General features: G+C 43.2%; 1 protein-coding gene across 1 annotated transcript; it reads right to left on the minus strand.

The window, feature by feature from the left end:
• Window positions 1-79: 79 nt before the first annotated feature.
• Window positions 80-20,103, minus strand: LOC118217110 (7-methylguanosine phosphate-specific 5'-nucleotidase-like). The gene is made up of 9 exons (XM_035398917.1): window positions 19,939-20,103; window positions 14,406-14,504; window positions 12,885-12,954; window positions 8,423-8,469; window positions 8,086-8,171; window positions 7,488-7,577; window positions 6,135-6,297; window positions 5,254-5,454; window positions 80-3,390 (listed from the first exon to the last, which is right to left on the minus strand). The coding sequence occupies exons 1-9, from the start codon at window positions 19,939-19,941 to the stop codon at window positions 3,280-3,282; spliced, it is 870 nt and encodes a 289-aa protein (XP_035254808.1). The 5' UTR covers window positions 19,942-20,103; the 3' UTR covers window positions 80-3,279.
• Between the last annotated feature and the right edge of the window lie 10 nt (window positions 20,104-20,113).

Genomic DNA, 20,113 nt, shown 5'->3' on the forward strand with positions numbered 1-20,113 from the left:
CAGAATGAACAACCTGAATGGATTATTTAAACTACTATTTAAAATGACATGCCCGATACTTATTATTCAAGTAATTCAATTAATTCACATACTTTTTATTTTATTACAAAAAATATTACAAAGACGTATCATTACAATACATCAATTGTAAAAAAAAAAAAATGCTGCTCAAAACAGCTGCCCAACATTTAATTGTTGCCAATAAAATGGAAATTTTCCTTCAGCTCAATGCTATTGCTTAAAAATTAACATGAACTCCCATAAATTACCCATTCCATTTTGTTTACAATGGAATTCTAAAAACTCAAGCTTTCTTTCAGTCCCCACTGAAGACTACTGGGGACACATTGGGGACACATTTGTCCTTCAGGCTGCCAATACGCCCTCTCAGTATGCACGCACGTTAGGGGATGAGGCGACTGACCAACACAAAAGGCAAAATTTAGAACAAAATACACATGATTTTTGGCATAACCCAGTAAACTGAAATTTAGTCCCTTGTGGCATTATAACCCCTTTAATGACCAAATTAATATATACCTCCCTAAAAATGATGAATTAACATGAGAGGAACATAAGATAAAATTGGCACAAAAACACAGAGCCTCGTTAAAGGGCAAAAGGCATTATTAATGGTGGACAGCATTGTACTCTGAGTCCCAGTAGTAGGATGTCCATTTGTGGCAGGTATGAGAAACTAGTTTTCCATGTAGCCACATATTTACAGTATGAACTTTAGCATCAACCTGGGTACTAAGAAATGGAGAATGGTAGCTCAATTAAAAAAGAAATGCATGAAAGCTTCATGGCTAGCTACTGAGGTCTTCTTCAATGTCACCTTTTACTTGAGCTGTGTGAGCAGAAATTTAAAATGAAAATTCATGTGCGTCTGAGCATCTTGTGTACAAGAAATTTAAATGGGGCAAAATCAATCTGCTTTCATATATGCATCAAAAACAGTAAGATAAAAAAATACTTCCAAGCATTCTGAAATGAAATAGAATACTTTTGAAGTAGCCCGAAATTAAAATGCAATTTTTGTCACAAAAGTTTTCAGACACCCTCGCAGATATTAATTTAAATTACGAAACACTTGCTTGGTTCGTTAGCCGTTGGAACACTAAAAACTGGTAAAATACCAGTGATCACCAGGTACAAAACAAAATCTTTCAGTGAAAGGCGCTGTCCATTTCCCTTCTACAATTTCCATCTGTACCATTTTGGCACATCTCCCCTTAATTACTTACAAGCCCCCCTTTAATCTCTTCAGTTTCTTTAATGGGGGAAAGCAGGGATGGGACTGCAGCCTGACGTTAGCCAGCACCACAGCACAATCTGATGACCTACGGAAGGTTCAGACTGACACAGCAGTGAGCAGCAGCAGCTCAGTGGCTGGACACAATGCCATGTTATAAAAGGGTGTTACAGTGCCATGAAAAACTGTCCCCTTCCTGATTTATCTTTTACTGCATATTTGTTGCACTGAATGGTTTCAGATCTTTAGACAAACTATAATTAGGGGAAACAGTAAACTTAAAAGACATTTTTGAAATTACTTTTTCATTATTTAATGAAAAAAGTTATCAAACACCCATATCACCCATTTGAAAAAGTAAATGGACCCTTAGTTACTCAACCAATTAACCTAATTTAATTGGTAATTCAATTAAATAAATTTAATTTAAAAAACACAGCCAGTTTTGATTGCAGCCAACCCTGTTGAATTTAAACCTCACTCAAACTGAACCTTACTATCTGAGTGAATTAGTTACCACAGTTTCGACAAGCACACCATGCCACGATCAGAGGAATGCCCAAATAAAAAAGCAGTTTCTCCATTACTAAGGTTCTGGGATTCCACCAAACTACAGCAGGAGACATTATCTCCAAATGGAGAACACTGGAAACAATGGAGAATTTCCCCAGGAGCGGTCAGCCAGCCTAAATTAACAATTCACCCAAGAAGTCACAAAAGATCCCAGAACACCCAGTGGAACTGCAGACCACTCTATACAGTATTTCACGGTAAGAACATTACACCAGCAGTCAGACATGGCAGTGTGATGGTGTGGGGATGCTTTGCTGCCTTGGGATCTGCACAAATTGGCATTATTGAGGGAACCATAAATTCTGCTCTGTACCATAAAATTCTTAAGGAGAATGACCGGTCATCAGTCTGTGAGCTGAAGCGTAACCAGGTTATGCAGTAAAACAATGATCCAAAACACAAAAGCAAGTCCACATCTGAATGGCTGGAAATAAACAAATATTACAGTTTTGGAGAGGTCTAGTCAAAGTCTGGATTTGAACCCAATAGAGATGCTGTGGCAGGACCTGAAATGAGAGGTTAATGCTCAAAAACCTACCAATTTGTCTAAATGAAAGCAGTTCTGCAAATAAGAGTGGGCTACAATTCCTCCACAGTGATGTGAGACTGCTATCAAAAGACAGGAAACCTTTGGTTGCAGTTATCACTGCTAAAGGTGGTGCAACCAGTCACAAAGTTTAAGGGGGCAATTACTTTTTCTCATGGATGATATGGGTTTGAGAATGTTTCATAAATAAATTAAATAATTTAAACCCCTTAGCCGCACATGCCAAATCTGGCCAATCCTTGCCCATTTAGGGGTTACCATATTTAAAGCATTACAACTCCAGATGTGAACACCACCGAGACTTGAAAAATGGCTTAAATGAAGCAAGACATTTGTACCTGCACAACAAAATATGAAGGTGTCTGCGGCATATAATTATGGGTTAGCTGTGGAAGTGTGCTGTGATGCTGTTCTCAGACTAACTGGCAGTGCGTAACCCCTACATGTGCCTGAGTTTGGGGGGTGGGGGCATTTCCATGGTAACTAATGGGACACATGACTGTTAAAAACAGACAGAAATGGTGAAGCTAGAAAAATATATAAAACTAAAGCCCTCAACTTCAAAGAACCATCACGGGGTGTACAACTCCGTTCTCCGAAGGTCTGTGCTGGTGCTGGTTTCCAGCTCCATTTTCTAATCTTCTGTATACGGCAATGATGGTTCGCTCCTATATCAGATTCCAATAGAACATTTTCACCAAAAAATGACTGAGCAGACAGTTCTGAAAGAGATCAGCTCTCTTTGTCCACCCGATGACTAATGACTGTAATTGAGTCACAGTGCCCGTAGAGGGCGCTCTTCACATCTGATGTGGTTCGCCCCCACCATCCAGGGATTTGTGTGTAATTGGAAATGCTCAAGCCCGTCCCTCTGGCCCCTGTGTCCACGGGCGCCAGACCCCGTTCACTGCCCCCCGGTGATGTGCAGCAGGATTGCATTGGCTACGTTCATGGTCTCGTCCTGCTCCAGCACAATGTCATAGGCCTTCAGGTAGGACTCCTTCCGTTCTTCCACCTGCCGGAATGCAAACAGTGATCATTCAATCTCAAACCACACTCACCCTAAACTAACCACACTCACCCTAAACTAACCACACTCACCCTAAACTGCAGGGCCCTAACCACACTCACCCTAAACTGCAGGGCCCTAACCACACTCACCCTAAACTGCAGGGCCCTAACCACACTCACCCTAAACTGCAGGGCCCTAACCACACTCACCCTAAACTAACCACACTCACCCTAAACTGCAGGGCCCTAACCACACTCACCCTAAACTGCAGGGCCCTAACCACACTCACCCTAAACTGCAGGGCCCTAACCAAACTCACCCTAAACTGCAGGGCCCTAACCACACTCACCCTAAACTAACCACACTCACCCTAAACTGCAGGGCCCTAACCACACTCACCCTAAACTGCAGAGCCCTAACCACACTCACCCTAAACTGCAGGGCCCTAACCACACTCACCCTAAAATGCAGGGCCCTAACCACACTCACCCTAAACTGCAGGGCCCTAACCACACTCACCCTAAACTGCAGGGCTGTACCAATCTTGCTTGCCAACAATTCAGTGAGATCTTGGATGGAACAGTACTCTAAAGCTTGGGTCTATAGAGGGTATGCACATGACATCACAGTAAGTGGAAGTCACTGCGGTTACACCCACTGAGTGGCAGAAAGACTATGAGTGGCAGCGTTAGCGTTCAGCTTGAATGCCGTGAAAACACAAAAAACACATCTAAAATGGGAAAGAGCTGTTGTGCGACTGACTGTACAAATAGATTCAACAAGAAATCGGAGCTATCTTTTTACAGACTGCCGAAAGATAAAGAAAAGAGAAGCAAATGGATCACTGCAATTCACAGAAACAACTGGAATCCAGGCACCGAAACGTGGATTTGCAGTTGTCATTTTGTGTCAGGTATGTTGGATTTTTGGGTAAAATCATACCTTAAGTTATGTAGGCTACTGTATTGACTACTCATCAATTAAATATTTAGCATCTTTCATTTATATTCTGTGTAACTGTAAAGTTTTTGTCAGCATTTATTAAAAAACATCCATGATGATGAGCCTTGTGTTCTACAAACAAAGGGGGGATGGTTAGATAACAATTTATATGCTTGGCTAGCTAATATTAAGGTATGATTTTACCCAAAAATCCAACATACTTCTGACACAAAATAACAACCGCAAATCCACGTTTCGGTGCCTGGATATAAGTTGTTTTTGCGAATAGCACCAATGAATTTGCTTCTCTTTTCTTTAGCTTTTGGCAGTCTGTAAAAAGATAGCTCCGATTTCTTGTTGAATGTCCATGGACCACTGGTTCTTTGGTAAGTCGTAAGGATCACCGTCGAGTCCAACTGCCTTTAATTTAAGCAGATAATCGTTTGTTTTACTCCCGGTTTTGCAGTTTCCTCTACTGAAGGCAGCTATGTCGCAGCATGTTTTGCCACTCAGTCCGACTGAGGGGGCGTATTCGGGTGGGAAAGTGACGTCAATGCATACCCTCTATAAGTTCTGACATTACCACAGACTACAGGAGAAAAGGCCACTGTACCTCAAAAAAGTAAGTAAGTAAAAATATTACTATAATATAATAATAATAATGATAATATTATCATCATCCGTTCTGTGCAATTTCTATTTATAACTCAATTAAATAATGTCTATGAAGATATTTTACATCACCCCAAGGCTTTAAGTGTGTGTCCGTGAGACTAGATCTTAATTTCTGTTCAAAAAGCCCTTTTTTCCTTCTTATCTCATAAAATGGCAGACATTAAAAATATTCATTGGGTCTCATCTCTACACACAGACAGAAAACTGAAAATCCCAGCTGCCCCTGATGACCGGCGGGCCCGGGTTCACCTTGTCGTTGAGGAAGCCGATCTTCAGGATGTTCTGCATGCGGTACACGCCGTCGGCCATGGTGAGGTCGCCCAGCGAGTCGCCCAGCAGCAGCACGTTGCGCCGCGCCCGCAGCGCCTGGAAGTGTCCCGCGTTCAGCAGCGCCCCCTCTCGCTTGTTATAGATGTGGATCAGCTGCCCCTTAAAGGCCTGGAGAGTGCCCTGCACACACAGGGGAGAACTGCGCAGTCACACAACCTGAGAACTGCGCAGTCACACACAGGGGGAGAACTGCGCAGTCACAAAACCTGAAAACTGCACGGTCACAAAACCTGAAAACTGCACAGTCACACACAGGGGGAGAACTGCGCAGTCACACACCCTGAGAACTGTGCAGTCACACACAGGGGGAGAACTGCGCAGTCACACACAGGGGGAGAACTGCGCAGTCACACAACCTGAGAACTGCGCAGTCACACAACCTGAGAACTGCGCAGTCACACACAGGGGGAGAACTGCGCAGTCACACAACCTGAGAACTGTGCAGTCACACACAGGGGGAGCAGAGAGATGTGTGCAGCAGGAAGAGATGTTCAGGAGAGAGATGTGTTCTGCAGGGAGAGATGTGTTCAACAGAGAGAGATGTGTTGAGTAATGGATGCAGCAGGGAGAGATGTGTGCAGTCGGGAGAGGTGTTCAGCAGTGAGATGTGTGCAGAGGAAGATGTGTGCAGCAGAGAGATGTGTGCAGTAGGGAGAGGTGTTCAGCAGAGAGGTTTGTGCAGCAGGAAGAGGTGTTCAGCAGAGAGATGTGTGCAACAGGAAGAGGTGTTCATCAGAGAGATGTGTGCAGCAGGGATAGATGTGCTGAGTGATGGATGCAGCGCAGTCAGCAGGACTCACGCTCTCATCAAAGTCCATGTAGTTGGAGAAGACCTTGACGTTGGGGTGGAAGACGCCGGCCTGCCGGATGACCTCCTCCAGCACGTCTCCGATGCCGGCGGAGAAGATGAGCAGGGGGATGTCATGCTCCTGCAGGCAGTCGAAAAACAGCTGGTACCCCTCCCTGTGGATCAACAGTCTCTGTCATCACCACTGTCAGTGTCACCCAACCGTGAATGAGACCCAATATTAATCTCATCAGACAAAACCAACTGTGAATGAGGAGAAATATAATTCTCAACACATCTAACCAACTGTGGATCAGCATGGTCATTCTTTTATGGGTTTACTCCCCCGTTCATCACCAGTTTGTAGAATTTTATTTCTAATAAGCAGTCCTCGCTGCAGCCTGCACCATTGATTTGGGAGAATACAGACATGCATGCGCTCTGCTGGAAAGCAGGAAAGCAATATTAGCCCCTGCTTCTTATCGCGACACACTTCACATGTCAGGTTCGCACAGACGCGAGTCACGGAAGGCACTTCATTTGCGGCTCAACCATCGGGGGGCACTGGTGAGCAAAAGCCATGGGTTACGCAACAGCCGCACAAGCATCGCCCTGCAGGAATGCCAGCCAGTCGGCACGGACATGACCTGGATCTCACAGGGATGCTAGAACAGCACCTTCACAGAATGAATCACCAAGCAGCCCCACTGCGATTCTTATTACTGCAGTGGAACTGGAAATAACCCTTCCATCACACAATGTTCATTTCTAGCCTCAGGAAATGAAAATATGGGTCCCACAGAGTCCTGATATCTCCAGCACCATGAATGACCCGATATCTCCAGCACCATGAATGACCCGATATCTCCAACACCATGAATGACCCGATATCTCCAGCACCATGAATGACCCGATATCTTCAGCTGCATGAATGACCCGATATCTCCAGCAACATGAATGACCCGATATCTCCAGCAACATGAATGACCCGATATCTCCAGCAACATGAATGACCCGATATCTTCAGCACCATGAATGACCCGATATCTCCAGCAACATGAATGACCCGATATCTCCAGCAACATGAATGACCCGATATCTCCAGCAACATGAATGACCCGATATCTTCAGCACCATGAATGACCCGATCTCTCCAGCACCATGAGTGACCCGATATCTCCAGCACCATGAGTGACCCGATATCTCCAGCAACATGAATGACCCGATATCTTCAGCACCATGAATGACCCGATATCTCCAGCATCATGAATGACCCGATATCCCCAGCAGCATGAATGACCCGATATCTCCAGCACCATGAGTGACCCGATATTACCCCCCCCCCCCCCCCCCCCAGCGTTTTTACCTGAGTACGGCGCCAGACTCCCTGACCACCAGGGACAGCAGATCCTTCCGGATCTTCTGCTGGACAAGCAGTGCGTGAGCCTTTGTCCACCTGCAGCACAAACACCAGGGTCTGACTCCCATTCCCACCACTTTCCACCACCTGCACTGGAAAGTTGTTGCTCCTATACGTTTCCACTTCACAATCACGGCAATTACACTTGACTGGGACAGCTCTAGCAGGGCAGAAATTTGACAAACTGACTTGTTGGAAAGGTGGTATCCTATGACAGTGCCACGTTGAAAGTTACTGAGCTTTTCAGTACGACCCCATCTACTGCCAATGTTTCTACTGCCAATGCTTGTAAATGGAGATTGCATGGCTGTATGCTTGACTTTATGCACCTGCTAGAAATGGGTGTGGCTGAAATAGCCAAAACCACTAATTAGAAGGGGTGGTCACATCAAGAAATATAGTGATTTTTGCACCACTTTCCAGGACTTTTTAGAATGCAGATATTTTCCTGGACTTTCACAGAAGACAGAAACAACAGTGAACTGTAGAGCTTGGCCACAGAGTGACACAGAGCACTGGGAGTGCACACAGACTCTACGCTCACCACTCCACCATGAGGGGCAGCTTCTCCTCTGCTGAAAGGCCAGAGTTGATCTCGATGGGGTAGTATGTGTTCAGCAGGTCCTTCAGCTGCAGGGCCAGGGGTAAACGCACAGAAAACCGCCACTGACACAGCGCACTTCAGCTGTATCCTTCTAATCTAAAGCAACTATTCCATTACAAAAATATCTATTGCACACATCCCTAGTCTACACCCGTCGGCAGCACAGCCAAAGAGGCTACATCACAGTGGTACAGACCAAAGCTAGTCTACACACCAGAACATTACTCTGCCCACTCTTTCCAGATCTTTCTCTGAAATCTGTAATACCGGCCCTCACCTTTTCCTTGCACTCTTCACTGATCAGCTTGCGGTTGTCCAGGATATCTGCAGCGAGACGAACACACACACCATTCTAAAAGATCTACAGATGACGGGGAACAGCTTAAAGACTAAAATCACTTGCATTTCTCAGAAATTAATCCGATTCAGTCATTAGAATTGCTAGTGATTTAATGAATGTTAAAGGATAAGTTCAGTATATTTGAACCCAAGCCCTATTTTCAGATAATCTTGGACAATAATGAATAGTGGAGACCAGAATTTTGCTGACTGATTCAAAATTGAGTTTTATACCGTTTTGTTGCATCCTCAGACACAGTATATTCATAGCGGTCTCTACTTATTTTTTGGAAATTCGGAAGTAGTTTTGAGCAATGTTCTATTTCAGTTGGAACTATTTTTTTCCTCAAACAAAGCACTACGTCCCAGCCAACTGTAACCTTCCACACTCTGGCTACAGCTACACATTAGTAAACAAAGAAGCGACCTCACAACCACGCGTCCCTACATGCACACAACCACGCGTCCCTACATGCACACAACCACATGTCCCTACATGCACACAACCATGCATCCCTACATGCAACCTTTCCGCTGGTAAGGTTTTGCCCTGGCGACTTGCCGCCGCACCATAATAAAAAATAATAATAATAATTAAAAAAAAATTATATATATACTATATATAGCCTATATATTAAATCCATAAATTAAAAATATTTAACTTTCTCAATATTTCTGCCTAAATGCGCTTTCAAAACCATACTGTCGAGTCCAAATTTATTTTCAAAAAGAGCCTAGGCCGCGCGCTCCGTGCTTGCTCCTTTCTCGGTGCTTTTTTTTCTTCAGCGACCGAAAGACAACGAAAAGGTAGGTAGCGACGCTTCAAAATACCATAGTGTTAACCAGTGTTTGAATTGGACCAAAATAAGAGCCGGTACCTAACTCCTCAAAATACATACAGTTTAAAATAAATTAATGTTGGTAATCAAAAGAAGAGTCGATAGGCTACTCATATACAAGTCCCGACAGCTCCTGCCCATCTCAAGCACTGGCGTTAACTATCATTCGGTGATGACAACTGGCGGATCCTAACTCTGTTCGGGCAAGTGGAATGCCTCAGCAGTTGTCTGATCGGACAAGTAAAAAATAAATGTGATAAACATGTAACGTTAACTGAAAATAAACAGTGTTTGTTTGAGCCGAAGCGGAACCTGTTATAGTTGAGCTACGTACGTGCCTACCCTTTTTTTTTAAAATCTAGAGCTGCTGTTATAATGGTACAATACATCTGATTAAAATAGTGACCCGTAGAAAGCCGTCAGATGTTGCGGTCGCAAATCGTTGGCAAATCGCCACAACAGCGCGAATTTAAAAAAAAAAAAAAATTTTTTAGGGCATTTAAAATGTTTGAGTGATTCAACTACTACCATTTGCATACTACAACATGGTGATTTTTTTCCATGAAAGGGAAAGTGTTTATTTTTAAGGTTTTATGAATGTAGTGAGCTAGCACAATTGAGAGTTAGGCTACAGTTGCTACAGCTGACAAAGAGGGCTGCATTGTAATAACGATTATGATTATAACGAGAGGAGCAGTCTCACAAGCTGCTCCAGTGTCCAGAAATGAAGCCATTTTTCTCACTTTTTCCTTTTTTTTTGCATGGACAATGCATGTAAACTCATTAGTCATTAGTGTGAGAGAGACAGAGAGAGAGGGCTTTGAATGTGGACCCAGCTCAAATGATATTGTTAAATAAAAAGATAAAACATAAAACTAAGTACTGTTTTGTCATGGTAATTGAGTTAATTTAGCAGAAGAATGTCCCTTTTAAAGTGCAATATGTAACTTTTCTTGAGTATCAATTTTGGTTATATAGTCCTCTCTTCTCGAAGATAGAACTTCTAGATGGACAATGTACTCTTTTAATTGTTCTCACCCCACCATAACTCAAAATACAGGCCTATTTTGCTTCAATATTTACAAACAATACAAGCATTAACAAACCTTTTATGGTTTTAAAGTACATCTACAACTAGCTCTTGCAAACTGCTATTCCTTGTATCAAGAGCTCGTCAGAGCTAAAAGATAGATTTAGATATTTTAAAAAAACCTTTAAGAAGTCTCAAGAGGTTATGTTTTCATAAGCCGCGTTTCCACCGCAGGAACTTTCCCCAGGAACTAGGAACCTTTTGAGGAACTCCACCGCAGGAACCTTCTAAATCTAAGTTCCGGGGACTTTATTTTACCCCCAAAAAAGTCCCTGCTCGGGGGGTAGTACTTTCCAAAAGTACCGGAACTTTTGGGGTGGGGCGCAATCGCTGAATATTTCTGATTGGTCGACTACTCGCAGTATTTTATTTCAACCGCCATTTTTAAAAATCTGAGGCCGCAAACCGATTAATTTTCATAATAACTTGAATTCAAACTTGTGTATTATGTGGCGCAGTAGCCTACTTTTGGTTATAGCCTGCAAACCTCTTGGAACAGATGAGAAATTAAGATTGAGGACTATAACGTGTGCTCTTCTGTTCTTTTCTTGCTTTAGTATTCATTTTATAAAATGTTAAGAATTCGTGCTGGGACAGCATATTACGTACCAAAACATTCAAATGGTTTAATTCGGTTGCTGAATATTTTCTTCCGGATTTTCTTTGTTAGTCCGTTATAATTGACTCAAAACGTTTGACACAGTTATGTGAGGTATGCGGTAGTTCTGCATAATTTACACTGGGGATACAGTAAAAGCAAACTAGAAATCACCTTCCGCACTTTTTGTCAGGGTAAAATAACAGGTTAATTCTAGTAATCGTCCCTTTTGCTTTTTCAGACTGCCATAATTTCACTCTGCGATTCTTCAATTCCACAAAAAGACCAGGAAGACTAGGCATGGACTCTATTTATGGTGCATGGTTCGCATCTGGAGGGCACACTTCGCTGCTCTGCTAGCAGTAACTTTCAAGAAAAGCAAACGGTGGCTGTACCACTGCAATATTAATTTAAATTTGCACGCAAGTCCGAGTTGTCATTCTATTTATTCTTGTCATTTTGCGATTATCCTATATTGGAAATGACGATAAGAGTCGAATTAATCAATTCAACAGCAAATTGTTTACAACGTGTGCATGTTTTCTGCTGTTGTTACCAGTTATTTGTAGAATGTGAATGCATTCTGTCGTCTTGGATATCAAGACATGAAAGTGAATGTTCGCATAAAAACATAATGAATGTGTTTGAGAGGATATATAAAACAGTTACAATCTGTATATTAGCCTGTTATATCCTGTTTGTTGCATAACAACGGTCCAAGTTGCTTAAGTGGAATAAACCCGTTGTTTAAGTGGAATAAACCCCTCCGGCTGTCCCGGTTATTGGAAAATAATGTACTTTGGTGGTAGTATGGGGTTACAGAAGAAATCATAGGACAGATGGACCGACAAGGACGTCGCTTTTAGATACGTCAGTGGACTAATTTGCCTAATCTTCGTGGGTCTTTAGACCGCGGTGGAAACGCAGACAACCATGGGCTGAAGGAACCTTTTAGTTCCTTGAAAAGTAGTTCCTGGGACTAAAGGTTCCAGGTACTTTGGGTGGAAACGCGGCTATAGTCTTAAACTTTTTCGCCTTTGCTACACCCCCCCCACCCCCTGCCCCCTTCAGACACCCACCACCACACCAAGGGATCAATTCCACAGGAAACACTGCTACATACACAAAGTCCTGCACGGATGCTGCCAGTAGCAGTGACATGATACCACGCTCTGTCTGCAATGATTTATTCAGTAGAACATGGACACGTATGAATATACCGTGAGCTTCCCTTTTTCAAAAGATCCGTTTATCATGGTTTTTGAAGGCTGAAAAATTTGTCCCCAATGTATGTCTGAGGATGCAACAAAAAGGTACAAAATTCAATTTTTAAGCAGTCAGCAAAATTTTGGACTCCACTACTCATGATTATCCAAACACAGGACCCAGGTTCAAGCCTACTGAACCCATCTTCTAAAGTATACATTTTCCATCATCGCAGTACCACCATTATGGATATGATATTTGTACTCAAAATGAGAAACTTCATGCTGAAAAGAGAATGAATGCATTAAAGAAAATATTAGTGAATATCTTCTTTCTCTATTTTGCCTACACTTTGAGTGAAGCCATTGATGAAAGTTAACACATAGTACCTCATGGGAAAGTACAGAAGCTAGTCAGCAAGCTCTGCTTTAGTTCTTGTCCTAAGATAGTCACTCCTTGGATATGTCTCCCACAAACTGAGAGCTGTGAGCACATATGTGTAGAACCTGATAATGATGGACATTATAACACATAGTTTGGGTCACTCCCCTGCTTCGAGCATAAGTAATCAAGGCCCCTCATGGCTTCAGTTTAAGTGACCCAAACACCAGTACCAGCACGGGGCCTGGGGAAAAACCCACACTAATCAACCACATGGTCTACTCACTGTGACAGGTAGGGCAGCGTTTTCCATTGTAGGAAAACCTGGTGAGCGTCATATCGAAATCAGAGATCACCTGAGGAGAGAGAGCCAATGTCAGCGTACCCAACAGACAGCAATAATGATGACAAGCTGCTTACAAATACCGTGTGAACAGCCTGCAGGCCTGCACAACCACAGCAAGAGCTCCCAGGCTCCCAACGGCTCCATCAAGAGCGGAGTCAGCAGCTCCGCTGCTCGGAGAGTTCTGGAAAGTTATGCTTTACCTGCAGGCCGCTGGAGTCATACTTCACCTGTAGGCAGTTGGACTCATGCTTTACCTGAAGGCCATTGGGAGTCATGCTTTACCTGTAGGCCATTTCAGTCATGATTTACCTGTAGGCCATTGGGAGTCATGCTTTCCCTGCAGGCTGTTTGAGTCATGCTTTCCCTGCAGGCTGTTTGAGTCATGGTTTACCTGTAGGCCATTGGGAGTCATGCTTTCCCTGCAGGCTGTTGGAGACTTGGGGGAGGTGCCAAGCGTCCAGAGGTGGCAGAACGGAGAGGTCTGGCTGGTGTGTACGGTCTGATGATCCTCTGGATGTACCCTGGTGCTGACCCCTTAGCTGCCTGGTATGCAAGCACCAAGGTCTTAAATTTGATGCGAGCCATAACAGGCAGCCAGTGGAGGTCAGTGAGCAGGGGGGTGACATGGGAATGTCTGGGGAGGTTGTAGACCAGACGCACTGCAGCATTCTGAATGAGCTGCAGGGGTCTGATGGCGGATGCTGGCAGACCAGCCAGCAGCGAGTTGCAGTAGTCCAGGTGGGACAGGACCATCGCTTGAACCAGTAATGGTTTACCTGTAGGCCGTTGGAGTCATGCTTTACCTGTAGGCCACTGGAGTCAGGCTTTACCTGTAGGCCATTGGGAGTCATGCTTTCCCTGCAGGCTGTTGGAGACTTGGGGGAGGTGCCAAGCGTCCAGAGGTGGCAGAACGGAGAGGTCTGGCTGGTGTGTACGGTCTGATGATCCTCTGGATGTACCCTGGTGCTGACCCCTTAGCTGCCTGGTATGCAAGCACCAAGGTCTTAAATTTGATGCGAGCCATAACAGGCAGCCAGTGGAGGTCAGTGAGCAGGGGGGTGACATGGGAATGTCTGGGGAGGTTGTAGACCAGACGCACTGCAGCATTCTGAATGAGCTGCAGGGGTCTGATGGCGGATGCTGGCAGACCAGCCAGCAGCGAGTTGCAGTAGTCCAGGTGGGACAGGACCATCGCTTGAACCAGTAATGGTTTACCTGTAGGCCATTGGAGTCATGCTTTACCTGTAGGCCATTGGGAGTCATGCTTTACCTGTAGGCTGCTGGACTCATGCTTTACCTGTAGGCCATTGGGAGTCATGATTTACCTGTAGGCCGTTTGAGTCATAATTTACCTGTAGGCTGTTGGAGTCATGATTTACCTGTAGGCCGTTTGAGTCATGCTTTACCTGTAGGCTGCTGGAGTCATGCTTCACCTGTAGGCCATTGGGAGTCATGCTTTACCTGTAGGCTGTTGGAGCCGGACTGCTGCATTGCCTGGATGATCCCCTCCACTCTCTTACTGTCCCGCATGTACACAGAGGGCCTGGTCAGCTCAGGGATCTGTAAGGGAAACACACGCACACACATACACACACACGCGCATGTGCACACGTGCACACACACACACACACGCATGCGCACACACACACACACACACACACGCATGCGCGCACACACACACACACACACACACACACACGCATGCGAACACACACACACCGCTGTCATCCACTACACTACAGCATGAAAGGGGCATTGTGGCTGGAGGGCTGGTTTTCAGACATGCTTCTGGTTCCACCAGTTTACCCCAGTTCAATTAGTCAATAAGCTGAACTTACAAACACCGGTTCACTCATAGATTACACCATGGTAAAAATTTTCATATTTTGACACAAAAATATGGCGTTCGTGAGATTATCAAATTCACTAAAATATCCAACCATTTTAATGATTCCCCACCCTTGCCCTGGGAGCTGTGAAAATTAAAACCAGCTGCTGAAAATGACACAGTAATTAGGCTTTCCTGTTAAAACTCGCCTGTTCTTGCGGCACACCAAAAATTTCCACTTTGACTCCTGCAAACCAAGTGGAATATGACAGGGTTTCGCCTGAGGGTATTTCTTGCAGCCTGTATGAATTTTACCTAGTTCTCCCTTTAAGGTCACGTCACCCACCTATAAGATACTCCTCTGCATTCTTAACATTGAAAGCTCTGTCTTCTGGGGGGGGGGGGGGGGGGGGGGGGGGGGGGGGGGGGGGGGGGGGGGGGGAGTACTGTATTGTGACCTGGAACCCTCCTGTAGTTAAGGAGCATGAAGGTCAGAGGGAACACGGACTAAGTCTACGGCAAGTCTAAGGAATTTGGCAAGATTAAGGAATCTGTGGTCAAGCCCACTTAATCAAAACAGCTGAAAGTTCCAGAATAAATCACACCACAAACCGATTAGCTATTATGCCATGATCCCCCTCACCACTGACTGCGAAAAGACGTATCATCTTGCAGTTTATTACAGACGGGGTTACCCTATGTTGAAATCAGTACCTATGCTATAGTCTAACACTTAATATTATGGGTTGATATCTCAAGTTATTATGTACAAGATATCAAAATTGCCTTTATAACTGTTAGCTAACATTATCCAGCTAGTTATACTAGGCTATTTGCAAACTACCGTGTAGCCGGTTATAGACACTGTTCTCCCTCAGGCCTACAGTAAATAGTCTGACAGCATGTAACTTGAGATGTTCTGTCTTTTGGAAATTATTCACATAAAAGCATTTGAAATTTCTATTATTAAGCACTAGGCAAAAACACCAAGGCAGCTGCTAGCAAGCTAAGTTAGCGAAATTCACAACTGTTAGCTAAAAAGTAGTTGGCGAGCTATTCAGCTGTACCCAGTTTTGCAACTGTAGTCTGAGAAGAAAATGAAGCCACTGTGCAGATGCCCTGTCACGTGATGATGCTGTAACGCTACTATGGCTGTCTCAAGACCCTGTTACAAATCTCATCGATTTTGTTCTTAACTAATCATGCATCTAGTCAACGCAATCGGAATAGTGATATTTGGTCATGTTCTTTCTATTCTGTTCAGCCTAGAAAATTTTTTGATCCAGGAAAAATGGAAAATGTTACTGCCTGCTTCTAACTGATTACCACAATATGAGCTTTTGGCACATAATTTGCTTGCTGATAATTTTGTCAATCAAGGCTTGTAGGATGGCCGTCAAATCCGTGAGTTCATACATTAGGCATATTTAAGCTGCCTTTCTCATGCGTTTATACTTACGCCACCGCACCCTTTGTCACAGCCACAGTTTTACATATATAGCAAAGCGTAAGTGCTAAACGGTACACGCTCATCAGACTGTACAAATTCACAAAAGGATAGCCATAATCCACAACCGTTTCTGAAAGGGTTACTTTGCATTTCTCACTTTCTCATAACAAACACTTTGCAAAAAGAAATATCTCATAAAAAAACACACATACAAGACATACACTGTCTATAACTCATTCATTCAAACTGGCAAAATCTAGGCCTACCATTAAAAGTATCAGGGGGCCTCTAGTGGCGCAGTCAGAAGAACAACTAGGCAGAAGAACAAGCTACAGTATTAGGACAAATACAGATTACCAAAAAGTGCTGGGATGGGGGAACATGTAACGAGTGTCATGAAAGGGGGGGGGGGGGGGGGGGGGTGGATTTAGAATGAAATGTACAGAATGGTGGTATATAACCCTTGAACGAGCAGTTCTTAAACAATTAACCTCTTTTCTCCATCAGAACAACCTGCTAGACCCTCACCAGTCTGGCTTCCGATCCGGGCACTCAACAGAGACTGCACTCCTAGCTGTGACGGAGGCACTTGCCACTGCAAGAGCCTCACGCCTCTCCTCTGTCCTGATCCTTCTTGACCTGTCTGCAGCTTTTGACACGGTCAACCATAAAATACTCCTCTCCACCTTGGCTGGGATGGGAATTGCCGGGACTGCCCTGTCTTGGTTCGCTTCCTATCTTGCAGATAGGACCTACCAGGTCACCTGGAAGGGGTCTGCCTCTGCTTCTCATCCACTTGTTACGGGTTATAGCATCGAATCATGTCCTGCAAGTAGACAGGGGCTGTTCTGTTGGCTGCAGTGTGTGTGTATATATATATAAATATATATATATATATATATATACACACTGCAGCGAGAATTTGGGAAGGTTGTAGATGAGTCGGGCAGCGGCATTCTGAATCATCTGTAGTGGCTGTATGGCACAAACTGGCAGGCTTGCAAGGACAGAGTTTCAGTAATAAAGACGGGAGGTCACCGTAGCCTGGACGAGCAGCTGGGCGGAGTGCGTAGTCAGGTATGGTCAAATCCTTCTGATATCTATATTGTTTATGTACTACAAACAATATAGGCTATCTTGCCTCACCAAAATTAAATAAGCTGTATTCCACAGCAATGCCAGCCAATGTTTCCTCAATTGTTTCAAGTCACTTGGCCCTTTGTTTTTTAATCTTGCCGTTTTACAATGTTATTCAAACTATGTGTCACATCAGTGTCAAATATTTCTAATTGCCTCATGCAACACATTTGAATTCATGAACAAAACTGCAGGTAAATACCTACAGGAAGCATATTCCATGTTTATACTTGCTTGTCAACTGCATTTTACTAAACTAAGTTCTTGTATATTTGGTACTTAAAATAAATACTGCATGTAAAATAAATATTGTACATAGGCTACATACTTCTTTAGAATACTTTTTTTTATCCCCATAAGCACATTTCCCTCGCAGCATGTTACATTCACACTTACGAACAAACATTTATACCAAGAAACATACTAATTCACACAATACAAAGGCTGGGCAGCTAAATACATACATACCAATACAAATTGGACATATTGACGCCTATTCAATCAATCTTCACTCTTACAAACCCATCCACACATATGTTTGGCCTGTCCATGTACTGTATGCTTATATACACACAAGGCCAAGTGACTTGAAACAACTGAGGAAACATTGGGTAGCACTGCTTTGGAATACAGCATACGGTAAGGCAAGGTAGCCTATATTGTTTGTAGTACAGTAACTTGGCGTCATTTTGATATCAATTCTTTTAATGGCAGGCCTAGATTGTCCCAGTTTGAATGAATGAGACAGTGTATGTCTTGTATGTGTGAGTAACTTGGCATTTTTGTGAGTTGAAAACGTGTTTTTTTATGAGATAGGAAATACATGGCAGACTCATCAATAATTCTGTTTCCGGGCGGTGGCAGCCATCTTGCGGGCGTCATTTCTTTCCCCCAAACCACTTTAGCGCAAACCACCGCCCGTAGTTGCAACATTGGTCAACACACCTGTAAACTGTATTTGAAGACATTTGAGTAAACTGTCATTGTGCCATGTAATGTATGTACAGTTTAGTCTTTTAAATTTACTGCATGATTGGATTTTCATGATAATTCTTAAACAAGGGTTAAAGAAATTATAAAGTAGTGCTGAAAAAAATCTCAGCCATATTTACAGAATATTTAAAATACGTTTCTACTTTAAACAAGAGCAAAGTTATTAAACTTCACAGTGCAATTTTAAATAAGTTTATACAGGAAATTATTATTGTCTATGTATTACAAGTGGGCAATACAAACTTAATTACCCCTTCGAATTATCCGAGATAATTCAACCCTACATGAATTAATCAAATCGTAATTCACGTCCGTGAAAAGGAGTGAATCCGAATTTAATTTAGATAATTTGATAAAATATACTACGTATCAAATTATCCTGGATTACTTAAGGGACGTACAAAAAACAGGGCCCCGGTGCAAGCATGGCATTTTTATGGTGGCTTTTACTGTATCCGGCTTTGCGAATGCTCATTGTCTTGGAGTCATTACGGTTGGGAGGGTTGTACGTTTGATTTACTAACACAAACGTTAGTTCTTCTATCTTTATTTTGATCTTTACTTAAATCTAACCTTAAAATCAATATCTATAAACCACCTCAGACGTTTGCGGGCGATAAAGCGATACAACATGTGCCTACACAGCGCTACTGTTATGGACTGACCTAAAATGGGGGCGTGGCACGAGTGCTGAGAAGCAGAACTGAAGCTCTTGTCGTGTTCTTTTTGTGCTAAAATTCAGCAGTCAGCTGTACATTATCCTCAACCTGCCGTTTTGTAAATCCTAATTTACTCAGCCCCATCAATGCAAACGCTGTCGCAAAACAACGACCGTTATATTTCTTCAATATTACACAGGATTCTGTGGTATATAGTTTCACTGCAACAATATCAACAGCAGTTGCTAGCTATAGCTTCTTCGAAATGTCCTGAAGCTTGCATATCCTACTTTTCCACACAATTCGCGCATATTCGGTTGGCCTACTCCACTTCACGTAAAGCTTGCTTAAGATTAAATTTATTGCTGGCTTGTTGCAAGTTAGTCAACATGCAGTCGGTGACTAACTTTAGCTATCGATAGATAGCTAGTTGAATAGTAAAGTTCCACAGTGCTTTGTTTATAGTCGACAAAAAACCACCAATAAAAAGCATCAATGTGAAGAAACACGACGTTAAAAGGTGTGCAGAACGCTAGGCTATTCAGCTAATCACAGGATAACGTTATACTGTGGTGAACGACAATGACTTCGAATAAAACCATCTGTTTCTGAGCTTTGCCTTTAGTACACCAATAAGTTACTTAGACTGTGCTCAGTTATCTAGCTATAGATAGCCTACTACAGTTGCCTACGCTGTTGTTGCATAAAATATAATAATTAATGTTCGTCCGCCGACTTGTCATTCAATAAAACCGACTGTAAGTGGACCACGAGAATATTACAGTTCACTTGTTAGGATTAGTCCACTTGCTTTTCGATAGCCAACTAGCTAGCTGCCTGGCTGCGAGTAACGACTCACATTGTGGTGGCTAGCTAGCTGGCTAATGTTACTTCAGTTATTTTTTAAACTAAAATGATCAAACTTACCATATTTTTAGAATCACGGAATGTATCTACCGTTACCAAAGAAAATGCCGCGTAAGAAAAATTATGCTGACAATGAAGTGAGGCAAGCACTAGCAAAATTTACTTAGCGAAAGACATAATTCGCTACAACGCTAATCAGCCACTTGACTTAATGCACTAAGCAGCATCAGCGCAA

This window comes from Anguilla anguilla, chromosome 17, assembly GCF_013347855.1.
Source record: "Anguilla anguilla isolate fAngAng1 chromosome 17, fAngAng1.pri, whole genome shotgun sequence".
NCBI classification, from domain to species: Eukaryota; Metazoa; Chordata; class Actinopteri; order Anguilliformes; family Anguillidae; genus Anguilla; species Anguilla anguilla.

What these genes read in the sequence shown, in the direction of transcription:
- LOC118217110 (XM_035398917.1), bottom strand. An exon ending in CCGGCTCCAACAGCCTACAG is followed by an intron (nt 12,955 to 14,405) that starts GTAAAGCATGAC and finishes CTCTCTCCTCAG; the next exon opens with GTGATCTCTGATTTCGATAT. An exon ending in ACATGGACTTTGATGAGAGC is followed by an intron (nt 5,455 to 6,134) that starts GTGAGTCCTGCT and finishes CTGTGTGTGCAG; the next exon opens with GGCACTCTCCAGGCCTTTAA.